Here is a 24,884-nt window from a genome sequence, read left to right on the forward strand (position 1 = left end):
ACACCAAGGATGATAACTTAGTATAATTATAACTATAAAGTTTTAATAACTGTTCTAATTCTATCCACCTCATTCTTCAGGTTCATTAAGAAAATAACAGTAAAACAGTTTGCACTACAAACCAGTGTTGCTTATAAGTAAGATAATACATTAAAATGTGCCCCTTGACCACAAAACCAGTCATAAGGTTAATTTTTTTTTAAATGGTTTGTTAGTATAGGATCATATATTATATTATAATGTTTGGCCAAAATACAATTATGTGAAAATCTGAGGGTGCAAAAGAATCAAAATATTGAGAAAATCGCCTTTAAAATTGTCCAAATGAAGCTCTTAGCAATGCATATTACTAATCAAAAATTAAGTTTTAATATATTTATGGTAGGAAATTCAAAAAATATCTTCATGGAACATGATCTTTACTTAATATCCTAATGATTTTTGGCAAAAAAGAGAAATCGATCATTTTGACCCATACAATGTATTTTTGGCTATTGCTACAAATGTATCTGTGCTACTTAAGACTCATTTTTTGGTTCAAGGTCACAAATAACATGGTAAGACACCAATTTGCAATATAAAGCAGCAAAACCAGCTGTTTTGTACAGTTAAAAATAGTTGGACGTAGATGAGACTGAAAGCCAGTCTTATGTAAAAAAATAAGGTGGATATTTCTCAAATCCATTAATCGCAATTAATTGCATCAAAAATAAAAGTTTGAATAATTAAACGTATGTATGTGTATTTATAAATACATATAAATATACATAATACGCACACATTTATTGTGTAAACATAAAATTTTATTTTGGATGTGATTAATTGTGATTAATCGATTTGACTGCCCTAATATATACACATATATATATATATATATATATATATATATATATATATATATATATAGTGTTATTGTGGTTTTGTTAATGAATGCACAGATTACCTGATGCTCTGCTAGTTTACGCTGTATCTCATCATTGTGGCAGACACTGTAGATGATGGGTTTGGCCAGCTCCCCCTCAACGCGGGAAAGCCAGGTTCGGAGATTACTCATGTTCTTATCCAGCTGCTGCACTGTCACCAGCGTCTCCTTTAGCTTCCTCACCCTGAAATACAATCAGTCATTTTTTGCTGGTAGTCAATAGAACACTGTAAAAGGAGACAGGAAGCAATAAGAGGGGAGAGAGGAACCAGATTAGGAAAGGACATCAAGCTTAGAATCAAACTCGTATGGTATAAAATCCAAAGTCACATTTGGATTTTATACCATAAAAAGAAAACTTTTTAAAAAAAGATTGATATCGTATTCTTATTTTTTTTTATTTTTTTTACTTATTCAAGACCCAGAATTTTCAGTCTTTCAATCACAAAAATATGAATTCCATTACTTACAAACTATCATACTTTAAACGAAAAGAGCGAAATAAACTATTCTAATAACCTTTGTGTATCACATAGCAGGTGTTTTTTTGCCCCTTTGTCTTGAATTTATGGGGAATTTTTGTTCATTTAGGTGTAATTTTTGCCACAAGCCCTTGTTAATTTCTGGCCCTGTCACACAGTGTGTATCACTTAACAGTAAGAGTTTTGATTGTTTGGACATTTGCTTTCCTCTAAAACAGTAGTCAGTCACAGTCATCATTTCTTCTATAGAGAGCAACAGTGTCTGCCCACTTTTTTAGTGTCCTTTTTCACATTTTTCACATTCATTTTCACTACAGGGGTTTTTAAATGTCTTTGCTAAAGCAATTTCTTTAGTTAAAAATTATTATTTAAAAAAATAAGTGAAATATTGTTGATATGAAACACGGTTTTACCAAAACATTGTCTGTCTTTAGGGGTTTACACGTTATCACATAGAAATAGATTCTGTATGGTACATGAGGAACAGTTCACATAAAAAGCAAACATTCCTTGACCTAGTGTCATTCCTATACAGCAAGACTGCCAGCTGAGGTTTACAAAGACACAATGCAGGACAAAAGGCTTTTTATTAGGTTTGAGTGTGCAGTGACCCACATCAGGTCCGTCTGTCGCAATCTATTCAACCCAGACCAGAACACTCAGCGTTAGGACTATTCGCATGTTGATGGCTTTTACGCTACTCTAAGAGTGACGTCATGTGACTAAGAGGATGGGGGCATTCCTTCATAGTCATGTGACATTTCCAATGGAGGTCCGACCAAAACAAACCAGAGTGCTGATGTGGAAGAAGTGACATCACACAACAACTCCATTGCACGTGACAGCAATGCATCGAAGCGTTTGGTGTACGTATTAGAGGGTTTATTCCTACTGTGACAAACACAAGTGCTATTTGCATTATCACAAACAAAATGAAGTCACACAATATTTGGTGCAATAAAATATTACATCAATATAAACATAAATGGCTTAAAAGATGACAAGATTTAGAAAGATACACTTTATGAATAAAGCATTGAGTGTGCATGATTCTATGCATGGTGCATGATTCCAGATGCATGCATCTTGCACGCTCTTTACAGCCTGTTTTTGGTGCATATCTGTTTAGAATTGAGACCATGCACCATCTGCACATAACAAGCACGCACGTCCTCCCTAGAAACAATTGTGTTTCCATGCAAAGCTGAATCTGATCAGTCCTGCACAGAGGCTAGTGTTAGCCACTGAACACACACACACACTGACAAAAGCACTGCCCATCCCCCTCACGCACACATGCATGCATGCTTATATGAATGCCCCGCGTGTGTGCAATTAGCAAACACTTACTCGCAGACTGGTGAGGCTCCATGGCTCTCTCGTGTTAGCGTTAGCATGTCTGTCTTAATGGCTGTGGCTGATCTAAAACACGCTTGTCTCACAGACCGTGAGCTGCTGTATACATTGCTCCCACCCTCCTGTCCCTCTCTCATATTCAACCCCCCCCCCCCTCTCTCCCTCTCACTGAATGGCCAAGAGATGCGTCAGTTACAGTGGAGATGGTGAGTATACTCTATTTTTCTACATAACAGCAATAACAGCAATTAACCAACTGTAACCAGGCAGACAAACAAGAATAGAGCACCAGAAGCATTAAGGCGAGACACTGCAGGTGAAAAGGGTAAAAAATGAATAGTTATCATCTTACTTACTCAGTTGATTAATTACATTGATAACTGCACACATTTTTTGTATTACAAGTTTTCTAAAATGTTAGGTTAGGCATTATTGAATGAAATATGCGCCAATTTTGGTACATTTCTAGTACAAAAATGTAAACACTAGATGAAGTCAGTTTCAAAATTCTTTTTTGACATATTAGTGTCATGTTTTTACAAAAGGAATTTTGGGTACCTCATTTTGTCACTCCATAATTCCAAAAAAAACTTAAAAAAAAAGACAGAAAACAATAGTTTTTTTAAAACTGTTTTTATAGGGAATAAAATCAAGCAAATTATATATTAACAAATCCCTCAGTAAAAAACCTTCAGGATATAGACAAGAATAAAAATGTAAAGTTTGGTATGTGTAAGTGCTACTGAAGTGGAGATTTATGGCTCAGTGTAGGAGAATAAACTCATTTTGAGAAAACAGCCTTTAAAAATATGTATTGTAATGGAAATGTATTGACACACATAGATAAAGTGCTATAAAAGAAACACTTAACAGTGTCTCTGGGATGTTTTCTTTCCACTAGTCTGAAAAAACACTTCATGAAAAAACAAAAAAGGCCAAAATCTCAAACTTAACAGGTGCATGAAAAAAGTGTTTTGGCCAGTGTCTTCCTTTAAAGCTGTTTTTGAGGAGATTTCTAGCATCATTTGTTTTTTTAGATGTACCTTGTTAATTGTGGCTTTAGTGTCCAAACACCTTTTGGGACTAATAGAGGGTTTGCACTTATGTCACAATTTGGTCAGTCAGGCCGGATGAGCGGCCATATTGGCAATACTCGGATGTAAACAACTTGCACGGTTAATGTACTACTGAATATGTTGTTCTGCTAATTTATGCAGTCTAAAACATGGGAAAAACTTGTGGAAGCTGCTAAATCATATAGAGAAGGACTTAGTAAGCAGGAAAGGGCACAATTTTGACAAACTAAAGTTAATAGGTGGTAAAGATATGTACAAGCAGTATTAATTAAGATATTAGCCTAATATTTCACAAACCTGACTGGAAATGATAAGAACAAACATGAATGTTTTCAAGATTCTTGCCCTGCTGAAAAAAACAGCTAAAACCAGCCTAGGCTGGTTGGCTGGTATTGGCTGGTTTAAGATGGAAGTAGCTGGTTTTAGCTGGTCTCCCAGCCTGGCCAGGCTGGTCAGGCTGGTTTTAGCTGGTGGTTTTCCAGCCTGACCAGCTAAGGCCAGGCTGGAAAAAAGGTCAAAACCCCTCTAAAACCAGCCTGCCGACCAGCTATGACCAGCTAAAACCAGGCTGGTTGACCAGCTAAAACCCGCCAACCAGCCTAGGCTGGTTTTAGCTGTTTTTTTCACCAGGGTGGAAAAACTGGTTCAGTTTGGCGACACACACCTTCTTTCCTCAGATATTTAGACCTTTTGGACTAGTTGTATTAATTAACCAACTGAGACCAACAAACAAGAACAAACAGAGGACCAGAAACATTACTTTAGCATGTGTACTTGTTCAAAAACCTTTTGGGACTGTTTTATGTGGCAATATGAGTGTACAGGGTGAGCCTGAATGTGCAAAACTAGCATATAGGCAAACATGTAGTAATTAGCTGAGCATGTCTGACAGCACTTTTAAAAGTTATTTTCTTTCACAAACAAGTATCTTGCCCAATAACAGTTAGGAAGTGTAAATATAATAAGTCTTTGTGTGAGTACATGAGAGTTCAAACAAGGATTGTACATGCGTTGTAGTCCTCTGTGGTCTGAGATTATGTTCCATGTGCTAAAGCTAATTAAATCCAAACCTATCCTGAACAGATTATTAATCCCAGAAGAACACTGTGCCATTTCTCTAAGCAACAGGTACGAGAACATCACTAATGTTCAAGGCAACTCGAAACAACACATAGAAACACCTTCAACACAGAACACCCTAGCTAAACTAGCAACATGCTAATAACCACTCAGAGCCACTGCATACATCTGCAATACACTAGGTGTACTTTTGCAGTATTCTGTGCCATTTTGTAGTTTGTAGAGTGTGAGCACTGTGTTCACAGTGAAAATACAAAGCAAAATAGAGTTAATTTGTAATTGATTCAGGTTCAAGCTTCTCCAGCATGCTTATTTTCAAGCTGTCGAGATAAATGAGTTGATAAATCTGGGCCACAGGGAACCACATTGGTGGGCCTCACATAGGCTGCATGTCAAAGTATTTCAGTCTTTAGAAGAGGGTAATTCACGGTTGTTGGGAAGATTCAGAGCACACTTCAGCTCCCTGAAGGGTTTAATTCAATCGTCCCACTTCACGGTTAGTCAGTATTTGATAGCCATTCAGGACGATAGTCATGGTGGATAAAGATTATGTTAAAATGTGGAATTTTATTTGTGAGGAGACACACAAAATGGCACATACACAAGCAGGCAATGTTGTCACAGACTAAAATAAGCTTACGGCAACTTGTTGCCATAGAAACGATTCCAGCTACAGGTGTCTGAACACCTGAGTGCAAACTGGAAAACAAATTTCCTCATCTAAGCACTTTGGTCAACATCCCACAGAGGAGTGTAAAATGGCTCTTAAAATAGTGAGCGGAGAGTTTTAATGAACTTTCCTCAATGGGAATCTTCAAGATCGTTTATGTGTGTGTTCAACATAACATCTGTCCCATTTTAGCCCTTTGTCCAGCAATAGTGAGCAGGGTTTTGTAAGATGCCAAGGGTTCAGTAATACAATGGCTGCCATCACTCAGCAAATAGCAAAAGAGCAGAAGGACAGAGCTTTGAAGCTGATTGGCTGAGAGACACAATAAGTGTAGACAGAAGACTTATGGGGCGGCGAGTGGACACAAAGGCCCGTGCTAGCAGACAGCAGCTGCCGTGTGTGCAGATGCTGTGAGGGTGAACTCTGCTGTGATTTTAGCTGACAAAAGAGTCGGACGTGTCTGTGTCAACTTCTGTAATCCTGCTTAGAGACTTGTCTCAGTCGCACACTCCCATTTGCAAGTTTGTGTGAGTGACACAAATATATACACTGACATATAAACTGGCATTCTCAAGTTCACCAAGGCTGCATTTATGTGTTAAAAATACAGTAAAAACAGTAATATTGTAAAAAAAAAACATTGTGCTGGCAAAGCTGAACTTTTAGCAGCCATTACTCCAGTCTTTAATGTCACATGATTCATCAGAAATCATATATGAACATATCTCTTCAAATGGTCTAAATACAGGCTAAAAATAAACTCTAAACACTTGATAGTGATAATGAAAACAGAGCAACCAGCTGAGACAGACAGGCCCAGGCATGCCTATGAACTTTAACCTCAGACACAGAACAAACAAATGACTTCAACAGCATTATCGACACAAACTGTGTACACAAAGTTAATTTAAAGGAATAGTTCAACAAAATATATATTAGACAGCAAGCTGGATCATCATCATCACTGACAAGGTGATCTTGTATCATCCTGTAGGTGTTTAATTTTAGATGACAAACAGCTGACTGCTTGTGTTTTAGGTTAAATTCGTGCTTGTGGAGTCTCAGTGGTTGATGGAAAGCAATACTGACAGGCATAAAGCTCCAGCTCAAGGTGAGAGCCGACAAACAGCCAGGTCTCGTGCTTGGTTACCTACTGATCCACAAAGCTACTTTTAGTGTCTACATGCACCTGCACAGCCAGTGTTAGCTCTAAAACCTTGATATTAGTGGCACAGAGCCAGAGTTAACGTTCAAATCGCTTATAGACACTCAGTAATCTGCTCTGCTGAGAACTATGATGGAAATGTCTGTAGCAAGGCATAATTTGTCTGCCTGCCTGTTTGCAAAGCAGATTAAAACAAGCAAACAAAAGACCTGGCTGCCTATAGAATTTTAATTACTCTTAGTGTGAATGCAGAGATTTTTGCTCAAATGCAGATATGAGGATATAAAGCTCTACAGGTGAATTGATCTGCTTTTATGAGGCAAGAGGAAGCTACAGGTAAAAAGAGTCCAACAGGCCACTGGCTTCTTTCCCTTATAACCTCCAAACCCTCTGTTAAAGGAACACTCCACTTTTTTTGGAAATAGGCTCATTCTCCAACTCCCCCTGAGTAAATAACTTGATTTTTACCGTTTTGAAATCCATTCAGCAGTTCTCCTGTTCTGGCGATATCACTTTTAGTATAGCTTAGCTTAGATCATTGAATCCTATGAGACCAATAGCATCACGTTCAAAAATGGCCGAGTTTCGATATTTGCCCTATTTAAAACTTGACTCTTCTGCAGTTCTATCATGTACTAAGATCGGCGGAAAATTTCCAAAAAAAGTGGAGTGTTCCTTTAAGCAACACAATTACATTAAAAGACATACCATCAGCTGATCTGCTTATTGTCGCAATGTTCCAATTGTATTTTGAATTTTAAAAATAAACGTTCTTTACTCACATTGATGGTTCCAAGAAGAACTTAAAATACATGAAACTTTCCACTGCACAAAAAGTTTTTTTATAGCAGAAAACGGTACTTTTAAATAAATATAGATGCATTAAATGGACTTTAGGATGATCCCAGAGATGCAGAACCGAAGACCGGAGAAAATGCACACTAGAAAAGTGGACTTGTAGAGAAGAAGTCAACAAGCTGGCCATCAATGTATCATGAAGCTACAGCCACCATCTGTCTAATAGAAGAGCTGTCAATCAAACGAAGAGGACAAACTAACCCCCTCCATACTTTCCACACTGACACCATCCACCTGGACTAATGCCACGTGCATGTCTACATTTAAATCTTTCTCTCTTTAAGTTTCTGACTCAGTGGAGCTGATGCCACACTGCACTGAATGTGACAAACTGCACTTCCTGTCTGCTGATCAATGTCAGCTTAACATCTCTGTGCTGTCTTGGGTATATCTTGGAAAGTACTTTAAAAATCCATCAAGTTCTCAGGTTACATGTATCACAATTTAATTGTCACATCCTAGCAATATTTACGATAATGGAGTATTATATACTGCATCTGATGTACAGTATTTGACCATGACCATGTTCAGGGTTACTCTAAGGTCTTACCTGGTCTCGATGTGATCAAACAGATGCTGCCAGCGGTCGTTGATGTCCTTGATCTTGTCATTGATTTCTGTCTCTTTGGTCTTGTTGCTGGCAGTGATGAGTTGTTCTCCTAGCTGTTTCAGATGTGTCTTATTCTCACTGAAGAGGTTGATCTCCTCCATACAGTCCTGAAGGGAGCCAATATTTGAGTGTACGTGGGTGAGGAAATTAATGATTAATATCTTGAGCGTCATTACTCTCATTGTTTGCTTGCTTACAACATAAGGTGAAATAGGGAAATATAGCAAGCAAATGAAAGCAAATAAATGCGGAATAAACATTCAATTTGCAATTTAGGTTTGGCAAAATAAAGTGAAATGCTGGATCAGAGAGTATAGTGTATCTGAGGTGGTTTACGCTGGGTGATCGAAGACCTTTGTCTCACCTTCTTGAGTTTCTCCACCATCTCTTCGATGCTCAGCTCAGCGCTGTGTGCCACCTTGTTTTCCATCTGTGTTAGCCATTCGCACAGCTCCCGATTCTTCTCATTGAAAATGATCCAGGCATTCAGTCGATCAGCAATTTCCTGTTTTCGCAGAGACACCTACAGAGAGAGAGAGAGAGAGAGAGAGAAAATACATTAGAGATATGACAGCATGAGTGCAGGTCACACACTAAACCTGTCAAAAAAGATGTGCAGATCATATTTCTCACCAAAATCAAAAAAAGAAAAAAAGCTATTTTAGGGCCATTATGTGTTTGGCATTCTGACAATGAAGAATACACTCAATTCTCAGTACCATAATTCTGTAAAATAATTAAAATAAAGGACACTGAGGACAACAAATGCTCACTGATGCTCCAGAAGGAAAACAATGCATTAAGAGCCAGGGGGTGTAAACTTTTGAACAGAATGAGGAAGTGTACATTTTTCCTATTTTGCCTAAATATTTTTAAATATTTTCTTCTTAGTACTGCTCTTCAGAAGCTACAGAAGATACTTACATGTTTCCTAGAAAACAAAATAAGTTAAATTAACTTAATCAAATTAAATTAATTATCTTCAAATTCAAAAAGTTTTCACCCCCTGGCTCTTCCCTGGTGTTTCCTTCTGAAGCATCTGTGAGCATTTGAACCTTCTGTAATAGTTAAATACAGTCATTGTTGGAATAGGTTCAAATACACAAAAATGCTGAAAAAACAAAGAATTTGTGGCACCTGAAGGATTTTTCTGAAGACCAGCAGGCAGTTTAACTATTCAGGACAAACAAGGGACTCATGAACAACTATATGTAAACATATTTTTATTTTATGTATCTTATTCAGGTCAGTACTAAATAAAAAATAACATGCCTTTTGTATGACCCGTTATTTTGGTAAAATAATTAACATTTTGCAGATTCCGCAAGGTGTATGTATACTTTTGACTTCAACTGTACAGTATGTGTTTAAAGATCTCTAGCCGAAACATCTTTATGAACCTTGTCACTAGAAAGAATCCAAATGAACTCAACAGCTGCCACATGTGGACTTCACTGTTACCAGGCAACTCCGACGTGCGACAGACACACACTGAGAGTGATTTCCAAAACAAAGAGCCAAAGACTCCTGCTTCTATTCACTTCTGTGTGTCTTTTCTCTGTGTCCTTCACTCTCCACCATCTGCTCTCTCCTTCCAGTGTCAAAGACCCCTACCCACCCCAAAACCCACACCAGACCTCCAAAACATGACCCCAGGAGACTCCAGCTGACTGATCCAGCACAATATTCATTAAAAACAGCAGCGAGACCTGATGTGTGATGCACAGGTTCAGAAAGTTAATCAATAGATGGTCACCAGAACAACATACATCAAGAAACTTCACAGGAACAATGACTCCAACTAAATCAATGAGCGTTGATGAAAAAAACATCAAACAAATTCTCACATCTGTTTCTTGGGTAGTGACGGTGTGCTAACATGGTATTTAAAATAGATGGAATTCCTGTGAGCATTTAGTCTGTGTGCGTAGGTTTACTTAGCAGTAGCTGGAGACAAAACTGTCTCCAAAAGTTAAATATTTAAAATAACTGTTTTCTATTTGAATATATTTAAACATGTAATTTATTCTTGTGATCAAAGCTAAATTTCAGCATCATTACTCAATTTTTCAGTCTCACAGTATTTATTAATTAAAAGGCTTTTTTAACAATATACTTTTAATGCTTTAAATTGATCAAAAGTGATGATAAAGACATTTCTAATGTTACTATTTCAGATAAATGTTTTTAAGAAGCAAATCAGAAGGATCATGTGACTGGAGCAATGCTAAAAATTCAGCTTTGAAATCACAGGAATAAATTACATTTTAAAATATATTCAAATAGAAAACAGTCGATTTAAATAGTAAAAATATTTAAAATAAATTGTAATAAATGTAGGCTTGGTGAGGAGAAGAGACTTTTTTAAAAACATTAAAAATCTGTTCAAATACTTTTGACTGGTAGTGTACAAATAATACAGATTCATGCAGTATCTTTTACTGTTAAATATTTCCTTCAACTTCTTACACACTAAGGTTTATCAGTCATTTCAATGAGTTAGAGCTGTCAATGTTTAGACACATGATTCCAGTAGGCTTTATATTTGCATTGTTTCCTTCTAGCTCATCTTTGCATCTCTAAAGGAAATATTACAAAAATAATCGCATGTGCGTGGGTTTACTTTGCTATACATTTGCCTATAAGCCCCTATAAGTTCACTATATCTGACCAAAACTTTTTTTGGAAACATCAAAGAACCTTCTTAAAGGTAAAAATGATTCCTAAATAAAGTAAATAATGTTCAGCTTTTTCTGTTTTATTCTAAAAATGTAAAAATAAAAAAAAATCATTAACAGACAGGGATCAGTACCTCAAATGTACAAAACATCTAAAGTATAAAATAAGTATGTCTGCTAGGTAAACATATTTGTGTGTCTTACTTTGAGGCAGAGCTCTTCCCATTGGCAGTGCAGATGGTCCACTTGCTCCTGCAGGAGGAGGACGTCATCGGTGAGGATGTACTGGGACAGGTCCGTCTTCATGGTGCTGAGCTCGGAAAGACTGACGGCCCAGTCTTCTAAACAATCCTGAACCTCCTGCATAACATAACACACCACCGTCACACACACTCCCAGAAAACACTGACACACGTCCCAGCTCTGACTCACGCAATCTCTCTCTCTCTTTCACCCTCTGGCCCAACAAGATTAAAGCCCATGGGACAAAGGGGGAGGGCAAGAGAGAGACAGAGAGGGAGGGAGGAGGATTGCAGCTGAATAAGCCTATAGCAGGGAGGAAGGGAAATCCAAAGTGTCATGAAATACAAACAAAAGCAGATATGTGTGATTTTAGCTCAAGCTAACAGCTAACTTTCACCATAGGCACTTTAAACTTTACCAAACACCACAACTGAAGTTTGTCTTTATTACAGTATTTTATTATGCTTATATTGCTTTTTAAATCAGCAGGTCATATGGGTTTTAGAAAAATTTATTTTTTGCAGTTTGTAACGTAGCTATCCTTCAATGTAAACAGTCTGCAAAGTTTAATCAAAAAAGAGCATGATATATAAAGATACTGTTTGTCAAAAGAAAGAGTCGACTCTGAGTCACCTTAACAAGTCGTCATATTTTCTTATCTTCTGACCTTCCTACAGTAACTACTGTTAGTTAGTGTGTTTACATCATGTCGAGAAGAAGCTGTGTTCTATGCTGTAAATTTGATTTAATTGCCGAAAGATGATAATGTAAAGAATCAGTGATTAAAATGATTTTTTTCCACAATACCACAGCAATACATTTCGAACCTTTTGTTGTGTGCTTGCTATTTCAATCAGGGACTGCTTCTCTAATCATGGTTCAATGCGCGATTCGCTAAACGCTTGTCCATGAAAGATAAGTCTGTACCTTCTTTACTTAGTCAGCAAGCGTCTCCGAACCACAACTTGTAAGTATGATTAATAAATTTTGTGTACATTTTCAATGAAGTGCTTAAAATGTCAAGTTTTTTGTGCTAATATTTGATGTATGCCTTTTGCAGCTTTAGGTTTCCAGGTAAACCACCATATTACTGTCTTACTGAAATAGTTTTGATAATTCGCTGTGAACCCACTATTTTCTAAGAATGTGTCGATTAATGTACCCCGTCCTTGCTCTAATAACTTTGTTTAATAATAAAGAATGTAGACATATTTTGGTTTACAAACTGTATTCTTTCATCAGTTAGTCACGTTATCACTTGGCTAATGTGTCCATCCTTATTGTTTAGTGAAGTATTTAGCAACTAAACTTTAGCTGTGGCCACGATTCGCTTGCACTGTATTCGGAAAGACCAATCACAACAGACTTGGACAGTTGACCAATCAGAGCAGAATAAGCTTATGGAAGGAAAGGGTTTATAGATATTAAGCTCAGAACTGCTTCAAACGATTCGTTTTGAAATGTATATTCTGAAAATTACTATGTTTTCTGACCTTAGATGCATTTAAACCTGTTGTAGGGGACTCCAGCACAATATTAGGACACTTTAAAATACCATATAATTGCTAAGTCTGTATTTTTTGGCCTAAATTCACTCCTTATTACACTCACTGTAATAAGTCAGTCTACAGTACATTAAGTGGTACATGAAGTAGTGTACCTTCACAAGGAGGCGTTCCTCTTCCATCTCCTCCTGCTGATCTGGGATCGACTGCTTTAGTCTGGCTCGTACCTCCTCCTGGCGCTGGGCCTGATCAGCTAGTCTGGTCTCACAGGTCTCCCACTTCTGTAAAATAATTTTAAAAGCATATGAATAGAATCTGCTATAATGCTCCAGCATGTTTTTAATTTGATGTCTGATCTGTAAGCCTCTTTTTATTGAGATGGACTTGAGTTGCAGTTGAGGTCAAAAGTTTACATCCCTCTTTTAGAATCTGCAAAATTTTATTTTACCAAAATCAGAAGGATTATACAAAATCCATGTCATTATTTAGTACTGACCTGACAAATATATTTCACATAAAAGATGTTTACATATAGTCCACAGGAGTATATGTAAATTTTATACTACTTGCAATTATAAAAATTACCTCATTCAAAATTTTACATCCCCTTGATTCTTAATACTGCATTGTTACCTGAATGATCCACAGCTGTGTTTTTAAATAGTTGTTCATGAGTCCCAAATTCTTTGTTTTTTCCAGCATTTTTGTGTATTTTAACCCTTTGACTGTGTGACTGTATGATTTTGAGATCCATCTTTTCACACTGAGGACAACTGAGGGACTCGTATGCAACAAAACCAAAGAAATTAGTTGGGACCTGAAGGATTTTTCTGAGGAACAGCAGGCAGTTTAGGGACTTATGAACAACTATCACTAAACAAAAATCACAGATCTGGATAAATCAGGTACCAACATAGTATTAAGAATCAAGAGGATGTAAACTTTTGAACTGGGTGGACCATATGTAAACATCTTTTATGTGAAATCTCGTATTCAGGCCAGTGCTTAATAAACAATAACATGCTTTTTGTATGATCCCTCTTACTTTGGTAAAATAATTTACATTTTGAAACAGGGATGTAAACTTTTGACCTCAACTGTATCGTTAGTCAGGAAAAGCAGAAATAATGCAAAGAAAACATGCAGATCTGTACATGAAGGTAGATCTGTGGTAGAAGAAAAAAATTTTGACAGGTGTCCAGATATCCACTATTAAAGGTCCGTGTATGCACTACATCAGACCAATGTCTCGGCTAAGAGACAAATGAAAATTTAAGACACGACTAGGGGCAATGAAAACACACATGCATTCACAAACACACACCAGTGTGGGGTTATCACAACACACGCATCTACATGCTAATACTGAACACACATCACATATGCAGTATAATACAGGTAAAACCATATAATAATAACACATACTGCACAGAGGAAACTCCAGAGAATATAGCAGTGCGCTGGCAATCATTTTATAAGATGTTGCATGAGAAATGAAGACAGACAATGTACAGTGAGAGAGAGACAGAAAGGCTGAGACAGACAGGGAGAGCTGTAAATCCCTAGACAGGCTTTATTATAAACCCTTTAGCACATGACAAATGCATGTACTCATGAACACACATACATGCACACACTGTCTATGCTTTCTGTGTCTTCAAATTGTCTAAACTACAATCAAAGTCATGGATGAAGAGCAGGAAAAAAAGACAAATAAGACATAGCGACAGACAGAAAGACAGACAGACAGAGACAGACAGACAGACAGACAGACAGACAGACAGACAGACAGACAGACAGACAGACAGACAGACAGACAGACAGACAGACAAAACTGCAGGTCAGACTATCAGGTCAGGAACCCTGATATTAAAATGTGCTTGTGTATTTGTGTATTAGTGTGTTAAAGGTCTGATCTGGATTAGTCCAGCTGTTGAATCACAGGGAATGTAGGTCAAACTCAGCTGGACTCATTCCTGCACAAAACCACCATAATACAGAATTTCTTAAGTCTACACACACCAACACACACAGTGTTTTTTGTCATGTATCAATCTTTAGTGGGTATATTTAATGGCAGCGCTTATTTCTAGTGAAGTTTTAGATGCGTCCATACACAGACAGATAGACTAGTGTTAATAGTGTTTGTTCTCTAGAGCGGCTATCCATAATCTGTTTCCTATTTAACCTGCTATTTCTTATCTAATCAAAAAATCATACCAAATCATAAAAAGCCTGTTCTGTAATATAAACTTCACCCTCATAAATGCTGAAAAGCAGATATGTAGAAAGAAAAAAAACATCTGAGATATACAAAAACTTTTCTATTTGTTCATGATTACAGGATAAGGATTTCAATAGATTTCACTCACAATGGAACATTTTTAAATGATGAAATATTTAAAAGTTGAGCATTGAAAAAATGTTAATATTTGTAAAATTGTATATATACTGTTTTTAACATTTACTTTTCCTGGTTCATGGGAATCCTGTTTAAAAAAAAAAACCTCACATAGCTTTATGTATTTCCCATGTGACCTTTGACCTTCAACATAAGGATAAGGATGAATATCGCTGACATTATCAACACTAGCTGGTAAGTGCAACAGCATTTCTGCAGAACTAAGCAATAAAGCACAAGAGCTTGTTTATTCAAAGGCTCCATTTCAAAGTCAATCAGTCCATCTTACCTTTATGATGTCAGATGTGAGTGTCTTTCTTTTTCCCAGCATGCACTGGCATTGCTCCCAGTCCTCCTGCAGGGCTGCCAGGTCTGTCTGCAGCTGCATCTGCGTCTGCGTGTCACTCACTGAGAACAGCTGCCTGCCTACCTCCATCACACACAGATACGCAGAGACTGACCTTTGAAACAACAGCTCAGTTCGCTTTATGGGGACAGAGACAGAGAGAGAGAGGGAGAGGAGGGAGAGAGTGAAGGGGACAGACAAAAAGGAGAGATAGAAATAGTCAAACAAACAAACAAAATAATCTTTTGTCACTAACATTTGCAAGCTAAGGCATCAATAGATTAAATTATCAGGCACAGAAGTGGGGGTGAATAAGATGCAAAGATTATTTTTATTCAGCAAAGATCAAAGTAGTAGTAAAAACATAATCTTACAAACTATTTCTTTTTCAGTCTATTTTATGTTGTTTTTTAACTTCTTTCGAACTTCAAAACTAACAGTTTCCACAGAATGATTAATAAATAAATGTTTCTTGAGCAGCAAATCAGCATATTAGAATGATTTCTGAAGAATCATGTGACACTGAAGACTGGAGTAATGGTTGCTGAAAATACAGCTTTTAAAATATATTAAAATAGAAAGTAGTTCTTTTAAATTATAATAATAAGATTTTAGTAATAGCAGCCTACTGTTTATTATAATGTGATTAAATAAATGCAGCCTTGGTAAGAATAAGTGACTCCAAACCTTTCAGCAGTAATGCATATACAGTATTTTGGCTTTGATACAATGTCTTCATCATTGATGACAGTGATATTTGAAAATCATCTTGTTACCTTCATATCTTCCAGCAAGAGGCGCAGCTGCAGGACACTACAGTGCGTGGGCCCAGCAGGTGACAGGAGTGTGTGTGCGAGTGTCAGGAGTTTGCGGAGTTTCTGCATTGTGTGTGTATAAGTGTGCCAATGCTGTATGAGCCCTTCCACTAGAGCGCGCCGTTGAGCTGCTCTCTGCACCGCCCCCTGCCAGTGCTCTCTCAGCTGGGCCAGTTTTAACAGGAAGTCACTCCTGAGGGCACAGGAAAGGTGGTTAGTAAAACTACAAATCCCATGCTGAATTCCAAATATTAAACTTCCAAGTATCAACTTCATATTTCTGAAAGTAGGTCCTTTTCTTTTAGAATGTGTGCATGACAAAGTGATAAAATACTGTATTACAAGTTTAGGGTCAGCAAGATTTTTTAATGTTCTTGAAAGAAGTCTCTTATGCTCATTTACTTGATCAAAAATACACTAAAAACAGTAATATTGTGAAATATTATTAACATTTTAAACAAATCTTTTCTAGAATTTATTTCTGTGATGCAACAACAGCTGTGCTGCTTAATATTTTTGATACATTTTTTTAGGATTCTTTGATTAATAGAAAGCTCAAAGGAACATTTATTTGAAATAATAAATGACTTTGCCGTCACTTTTGAGCAATTTAATGCATTCTTGCTGATTTCTTGCCGATTTCTTAAAAAAAGCAACTTACTGACCCCAAACTTCTGAATTACATTGTATGTCACAAGCAAACAAAATCATTTTACACACAAAAAAACATGCTGAGAATTGTTACCTGTCCTCCATATCTCCCTTCTGCAACAGGAGGAGAGATTCACTGATTACAGAGTGAAGGATCTGATGGCCTAAAGACAGCTCGGCCTGAAAACACTAGAAGAGAAGGAGAAAAAAGAAAGAAATTTATGGGATCTATGATACATACACTACCAATCAAAAGTTTTTGAACAGTACGATGTATAATGTTTTTTAATATCTCTTTTGCTCACCAAAGCTGCATTTATTTAATTCAAAGTACAGCAAAAAAAAAAAAAAAAAAAACGTACAATTTTGAAATATTTTTACTATTTAAAATAATGGTTTTCTATTTGAATATACTAAAAAAAATAATTTATTCCTGTGATCAAAGTTACATTTTCAGCATCATTACTCCAGTATTCAGTGTCACATGATCCTTCAAAAAAATCATTCTAATATGCTGATTTGATGTTAAAAATGTTTTTCCCCCCAGTATTTTTTGATGAATAGACAGATCTAAAAAGCATTTTCCTGAAATAAAAAGCCTTTGTATTGTATTGATATAAATAATACTTTTATTTAGCAAGGATGCTTTAAATTGATCAAAAATGATGATAAAAACATTTATAATGTTACAAAAGATTTCTGTTTCAGATAAATGCTGTTCTTCTGAACTTTCTATTCATCAAAGAAATCTGAAAAAATTCTACTCAGCTGTTTTCAACATAACAATAAATGTTTTTTAAGCAGAATGATTTCTGAAGGATCATGTAACTGAAGTAATGATGCTAAAAATCCATCTTCGAAATCACAGGAATAAATTACATTTTAAAATATATTCAAATAGAAAACAGTTATTTTAAATAGTAAAACTGTTTCAATATTTTACTGTTTTTGCTGTACTTTGGATCAAATAAATGCAGGCTTGGTGAATGTATGTGTGTCATTTGTGGGTGTGTCGACTGTTGAACCTGGTGTGTTTGTTGTTGTTCTCTCAGTCCAGGGTAAGTCGATGCGATTTCTACAGCTAAACTGTCCTCCATACGCTGAAGGAAAGCCAGCCAGCTCTCACATCTCTGCTCAAAGCTCTGCTGTTGGAGAGAGGCTGCCTGCAACTCACTAAACACACACAATATACACATAAACACATAGTGTGCTAGGCACCGAATCAGATATTAGTATCTTTCTCAGTTGATCTGATCATAAGTGCCAATCACCTGCATTTCTCCTGAGCATGTGCGGAGGCCTGTGCCCACTTCCTGTTGAGATGCTGCAGCCTCTGTGTGATGGGTTCACTGAGGGTCAGCCTGTAGCTGAGTGCATTTAGCAGATCCAGATCAGGAGAGAGAGAACTGACCTCTGTCAGACCCGACTGTATATAAGGAAATACAGAAACCATTAATACTGGACAACTCTTCAAGAAAATGATGCGAGTAAGTTATGCATGTGTGTGTTTATCACCTGAGATATATCCGTGAGTTCCCTGTCTATGCTTTGTTTGCTTTCCCACTGCTGTAACTGTGTTTCGAGCAACTGGAATAACCTTTCAAATTCTTGAAACTGCTCAAGATCCTCCTGGACAGACACACATATTTTGAATAAAAGATATAGTCAAAAATTCTGTCATCATTTACTCACCCTCATGGTGTTCACAAACTTACAGACTACTATTATGATACTTAGTGGTGCTATTATTGTGTTTTTTGTACGTTTAGAATGAAATGAGAATGAGTAAATACTCCAAACATGTTCATGCTTATTAAAACACGCAGGCAAAACAAAGGCAAATGTGTGTAAGTCTTACCTGCATGTGTTCAATTCTTCCTTTCAGGGTCTGTTCTAATTGCAGGTAACCACGTGTTAACAAACGACATTCTGATCCGATGAAAACAGCATCCTCATCATCCATCTGTTCAATTAGATCCTTAGACAGTTCCTTCATTTCATTCACATCAGCCTGTTGCATCTCTGAGCATTTCTGTAATGCCTAAAAGAAATGAAAGGACAATAACAGTCTGTAACATATACTGTAATGGAGTTCAAAAGTCTTTTGAATTCTTTCTTTATACTTTTATTAAATTATATATTACATTTTTAACAGATTATGGCATGATTCTACACCATTTCTATGCTATCAGTCAAAAGTTTTTTTAAAGAACTCTCTTCTGCTCACCAGCCTGCATTTATTTGATCCAAAGTACAGCAAAAACAGTCAAATTTAGGAATATTTCTACTATTTAAAATAACAGTTTTTTATTTGAATATATTTTAAAAATTTGAATATATTTTAAATGCATTTCTGTGATTTCAAAGCTGACTTTTTAGCATCATTACTCCGTGACTCACATGATCCTTCAGAAATCATTCTAATATTCTGATTTGCTGCTCAAAAAACATTTATTATTATTATTATGTTGAAAACGTAATTTTTTGTTCTGGTTTCTTTGATGAATATAGAGTTCAGTAGAACAGCATTTATCTGAAATAGAAATCTTTTGTAACATTATAGATGTCTTTATTATCACTTTTGATCAATTTAAAGCATCCTTGCTACATAAAAGTATTAATTTATATAATTTCTTTTCCCCCCAAAAATTATACTGTCTCCAAGCTTTGAATGGTATAGTGTAATGTTACAAAAGCTTTTTATTTCAGATAAATCACAGGTATAAATTACATTTTAAATTTTTTTACTGTTTTTGCTCTACTTTGGTCAAATCAATGCAAGCTTGCTGAGCAGAACAGACTTCTTTAAAAAAAAAAAAAAACATTAAAAATCTTACTGTTCAAAAACTTTTGACTGGTAGTGTAGGTCAGAAATCAAATAATTAACAGTAATATTATATTATATTGTAATATATTGCTTATTTGATTACTAATCTAGAAATAGTGCATAATCATTTCTTCTTCCATTTACATCATAACTCTTCTGATTTAAAAAAAAATCCCAGATTTTAAATGTGGTCCTAGTTTGTATATTTAAATGGATGGTTATCTGTGTCTTTGCATTGTACTCACAGTCTTCAGCTCTGTGATGCTGTGCGTGAGTTGTTTATTGTCAGCAGGTGTTTTGGTGTGCGTGTCAATCTGCTCTTTGTGATGTTGGAGCTGCTCTGAACAGGAACGTCTCACATCAGAGTATCTCTGCCACACCTTCAGAAGACTGTGTGACCTCTGCAAGGCTTGTGCGACCTTTTCCTTTACATCTGACCACCTAGAGGACAACATAAAGTGTACATTCACATAGACATTCAAATTATTTTGCCAGTACAGTATGTGTGAAGTCTGACCTTTCTTTTTCTTTTTCTAGGTGCTCAGATAACATCTGGGCGGAGTCTGTGCTAATTCCACCAATAAGAATTGCTGTTGTCTCGGTAAGATCCTCCCACTGGCTGTCAATCTCCTCAGTCTCTGCTTTTAAGACCTGCCAATATAATTTGTGCATATACATCATAATAAGTATCTCTCTCAAGCCAAAGGTTTACTTTTAAGTTAACAAATTAGAAAAATTTCCTCTAATCATTCAACTAATTAAAAAAAAAATATTGTGGTTGATTGACAGCACCTGTAGCTTATCAATGTTGTTCTGGAGGGCAGAGAGGGAGTGTAGAGGGGCGTGGCAGTACTCTAGTGATTGGCAGATCCTCATTGTGTTTACAACTGCCTGACTCCTCCCACTTTCAAACTGAGACCACACTTTACACAGCTCTTTCAAGGTATTTCCAAGGACTGTACTCTAGAAAATGAACATTTATTATTAAAATCCAAATTAAAAACTTAAGGGCATTTAATAATAGTTTCTGTTTCCATATACCTGTTGAGAGAGGCCAGTCAAGGATTGTGAAATATTGTGAGCTTTTGAGAGGAAGTCTTTATCCCAGTCTTCTTCATCAGTGGTAAGTCTCCTTATCCTCAGCTCAGCAAGTTCAGAGGATTTGGACTTTAACTTTTCCCCCAGCTCCTGAGAATAAAAGAAAGACAAGTTCTTCTAAAATGTAATATAATACATTAAAATCAAACAAAATGTTCAATCAATCAGTTACCACAACCAGAAAATATCAGCGACTCACCTCACAATCCTTAAGGCTCCTCTCAGCAAATGAGTGACTGATGGGTTTTTCAGCCAAACGCATCCATTGTTTTTGACCTTTGACCCAGCGCTGAAGGATCTGTAGTTTGTTGTCTCGCTCTGCACATATCCTCACCTGATCTTCAGCATGTTGGATCTGAGAAAACATACAAACTATTATAATCTCTATTGGTCACCATAATAATAATAAACAATAATAATAAACTCACCTGTGTGTTCAGGTGAGCCTGTAGAGTTTTCCAGCGCAGATTGGCATCTCCCAGGTTTTCAGCAAATGCAGTGTGTTTGTACCTGCTGGTGTGAGAGTCAAAACCGACCTGCTTCAGCTCACACTGATTAATAAAGTCAACAGACATCTGCTGACATGCCATCTCTCTCTTCATCCCCTGGAAGGAAAGAAAATAAGAGACAAGTAAGACCAAAAGAAATTTTGCTAAAAGTTGCTGAAACTATTATAGAGATTTATAATATAGAGAAAAGGAAAGGTAAGGTAAGAGTGAAATAGTGAGAAAGAAAATATAAGAAAAGATAATTTCTTTTGTTTAATGTACCCTCTATAATTTATTCTTTTTTTTTTTTGTATTTGCTGAATGTTACTCTTAAAGTTTTACTTTGTACTTTCACTTAAACTTTTTCATTTCACGCAGTTAGGCTGCAAACATTTTGGCAGTGCAAATGTACATAGTTTTGTCAAGTCAGAAAAGCACAAAATGAAATTGAAAGAGAAAATAAAGAGAGAGTTAATTACACTTGTACAATTTATTCTTTGGTTAATTTCAGACTGTTTTCCTGTTATTTATATGAGCGGCCCAAGTGTACCCTGCATTATATTTTATTATTTTATTTTATTTTTATCTTACTTTATACAACTCTTTAGCTCTGTTTTACAGCAAACACTTGTATGCAATAGAAATGTATGTTTTTAATGCTAATAAACCACAATGCATAAAAAAAATGTAATGAAAGAGAAAAAAATATTTTTGTTTAATCACTACTAAATTTGTCTTCCTTTTTGTTATATTTGTACTTTATATTATTTATTTTAATTTACTTGCAGATTTTAGGTACTTTTATAATCATTTTATTGATTTCTTTGCTATTTTTAAAAGAAAAATAATATTTTATATACTCTGCTGTAAAAGTACTTTTCAAGTGTCTGTGTCTTTCTTTAGAAAACTTTACTTCACAACATTCCAAAACATAATATTGTACTTTTTACTGCACTACGTTTCTTATTAAATATCATTTAATACTTAATTACACAAGAAATCTATTACTTTCTTACTTTTACTCAAGTTAAAAGTAATTCAAAGATTGACTCAAGGACAGGAAAGTACTAATTTTTTAATGGTCTTAAAAATTAAAGATAAAAAAAACTACTTTTATTTATGAAATGTAGTGCAGTAAAAAGTATGAATGTAGTGAAGTTTTCCAAAGATATATTAACACTCTAATAAACTACAGATACTTTTTTTAAATTTACTTGATTAAAGTGAAAATACTTCACTACTGTCTGCCTCTGTCCGAAGATAATATAGTAAAGAAAATAATTATTTTATTAGCTAATTATTGATTTTTTCAAAAATGAATATGGAGATAAAAAGTAAACAATGTACCTGATATGTTCTGAGCAGGTGTGTGAGCTCTGCGGCAGTACAGGTGTTGTGACCCTCTCGTTCAGCCGCCTGTAACCTGTTCTCAGCACCTGTAATCCAGCCACACACATCAGCCAGCAGTCCTTCAGGAGACAGGCTTTCCACCACTCTCTGAGAGAGAGAAATAGAACAGAGAAATTGGAATAAAGACAGATGAAAGTCAAAGAAAGATGTGGAGAGAATAGAGAAGAAAGAAAACATTGGAGCCAGGTCAGGAGTGACACATGTAATCAAAGAATAAAAAGGAGACAAGAACAAGAAAGAGAGGCCTGATAATGGCTAATAAAAGGACAGACTCTATTCCTCTATTCCAGACTCTAAGATTTAATCAACTTCTGAGTAACAGAATATCATGCCTGGATTGCTGCCTGACCTCCATGATCAATTGTTATACACGATGTTCTTCCTCAGAGAGACATGAAACTGACAGGTCTATGTTTCCAGCCATCCAGCAAGCAGTTAGTAATAATGAACTAAAACGTACCTGATGTAGTCCCTGTTGGACAGCAGGAATGTGTGTCTGTATCTCCACCCAGTCTTGCTCCACCTGAGACAGCTGGGATTGTAGAGTCAAGAGAACCGGGGACAAAACCATCTCTTGTTTTACAGATATATCAAATGCAGATGAGGTTGGTTTCTCAAAGGCAACACCTTCATTTGTGATCTTTCCATCTGATCCTTCTGTGGTAGAAAGAGTTTCTTCTGAGGCGATGGTTTGAATAGAGGAAACACTGGCTTCTGAAGGTAAAGTGACGTCTATGATTGAGGAGTCTTCAGGGTTGTTATCTAGGACAGCAGAAGTGCAGTTGCTAGTTTGACTTGGCTGTAGGTCTACAGAGGTTGCTGTATCTCCAGAAGTTGTTCTTGGAGCACCGGTGGTTCTGCTGATCTTCTGTGTCTCAGTGTTCTGCTTTCGTTCACTGAGCAGCAGAATTAAAGATCCAGAACTGATCACTGATGCTTTTAGGGAAGATTTCACCTCTAGCTCCTTCATGAACTCCTGCGTCAAAAACATCAGATATGTTAAATGTTACTAAACATAAAATAAATGAATAAAAAGTATTTACATTATTAAAATTGAAATACAAATAAATTAAAGCTAAACAGAAAATAAAAACACAAAAAAACAAAAGGTAACAAAAAGGACAAAAGCACATAACGAAAATACTAAAAATTAAAATTAAAAACAAATGAAAATCTGACATTTTTAATACTACAATAGTATATAAACAATATAATATACACTGCCGTTCAAAAGTTTGGGATCAGTAAAATTTTTAATGTTTTTTTAAACAAGTCTCTCATCAAGGCTGCGTTTATTTGGTAAAATATGCAAATTGGTAACAGTATTACAATTTAAAATAATGGTTAAAAAAAGAACAGAATTTATTCAAACTTTAAAAATGTAAAAAATATTTCCTAACAATATAAGTCTATCACTTTTTATTATTTTAAAACATCCTTGCTGAATTAAAGTATTAATTTCTTAAAAAAAAAGGAATAAACATATACTGACCCTACATTTTTAAACTGTAGTTTATATTGTTACAAAAGATTTCTATTTTAAATAAATGCTGTTGATAATAAATCAGCATATTAGAATATTTTTTGAAGAATCATGTGACACTTCAGACTGGAGTACAATGTAACAGCTTTGCATTTTACATTGTAATAAAATTTTACAATATAGAAAAAATTTCCAGTATTTTTGACCGTGATTTTTAAAAAATATTAAAAATCGTACTGATCCCAAACTTTTGAACGGCAGTGTAAATGTTTGAATATATTTATTTAACATGCATAATAGAATGTTTTATGTAGATCCAGTAATAACAATCATTGTTTAAAATAGTAGAAACTAAAAATATTTTTTTTAAATCACTGCTTGACTGACTGTAAAGTGCTGAAAATGGGAGAGGGCGTCCACTCCCTGTTCAGCTGTGGTCATGTGATCTCTCCATGTATGCAGGCGTTCTCTGGCTCCTTCCATCCACTCATTTAGAGCCTCTAAATCGCTTTGGTACCTGGAAAAAATATAGTGGTAATTTTATTATATTTGTCCTCTGCCTCCATTTCCATCTCTCAGTCAACTCTCTCTCATTAAACAAAATGTAAGTGAGTGCATATGACTCAAATTATATTAGAAATATTGTGATTTTAAAAGACTGAGATAGATTCCTTCAGAGTGAAAGCTCTGACTGGCTTAATTTTACATCATTCATTTTTA

At 35.7% G+C, this 24,884-nt stretch overlaps 1 protein-coding gene across 1 annotated transcript in view; it reads right to left on the reverse strand.

Moving 5' to 3' along the window:
* Window positions 1–24,884, reverse strand: part of LOC141325868 (nesprin-2-like) — an 84,274-nt gene that overhangs the window by 13,364 nt on the left and 46,026 nt on the right. The window contains exons 39-59 of the mRNA XM_073834595.1: window positions 24,552–24,681; window positions 23,142–23,657; window positions 22,619–22,768; window positions 21,212–21,388; window positions 20,983–21,138; window positions 20,727–20,873; window positions 20,478–20,648; window positions 20,203–20,336; window positions 19,931–20,126; window positions 18,717–18,899; window positions 18,374–18,487; window positions 18,130–18,284; window positions 17,884–18,031; window positions 16,953–17,047; window positions 16,169–16,400; window positions 15,336–15,530; window positions 12,801–12,926; window positions 11,102–11,257; window positions 8,584–8,742; window positions 8,160–8,326; window positions 944–1,106 (exon numbers count right to left, since the gene is read on the reverse strand). Of these exons, the coding sequence (XP_073690696.1) occupies window positions 944–1,106; window positions 8,160–8,326; window positions 8,584–8,742; window positions 11,102–11,257; window positions 12,801–12,926; window positions 15,336–15,530; window positions 16,169–16,400; window positions 16,953–17,047; window positions 17,884–18,031; window positions 18,130–18,284; window positions 18,374–18,487; window positions 18,717–18,899; window positions 19,931–20,126; window positions 20,203–20,336; window positions 20,478–20,648; window positions 20,727–20,873; window positions 20,983–21,138; window positions 21,212–21,388; window positions 22,619–22,768; window positions 23,142–23,657; window positions 24,552–24,681 (3,670 nt within the window). The remainder of the gene's footprint in view (window positions 1–943; window positions 1,107–8,159; window positions 8,327–8,583; window positions 8,743–11,101; window positions 11,258–12,800; window positions 12,927–15,335; window positions 15,531–16,168; window positions 16,401–16,952; window positions 17,048–17,883; window positions 18,032–18,129; window positions 18,285–18,373; window positions 18,488–18,716; window positions 18,900–19,930; window positions 20,127–20,202; window positions 20,337–20,477; window positions 20,649–20,726; window positions 20,874–20,982; window positions 21,139–21,211; window positions 21,389–22,618; window positions 22,769–23,141; window positions 23,658–24,551; window positions 24,682–24,884) is intronic.

Source organism: Garra rufa, chromosome 2 (assembly GCF_049309525.1).
Source record: "Garra rufa chromosome 2, GarRuf1.0, whole genome shotgun sequence".
In the NCBI taxonomy this organism is placed as follows: domain Eukaryota; kingdom Metazoa; phylum Chordata; class Actinopteri; order Cypriniformes; family Cyprinidae; genus Garra; species Garra rufa.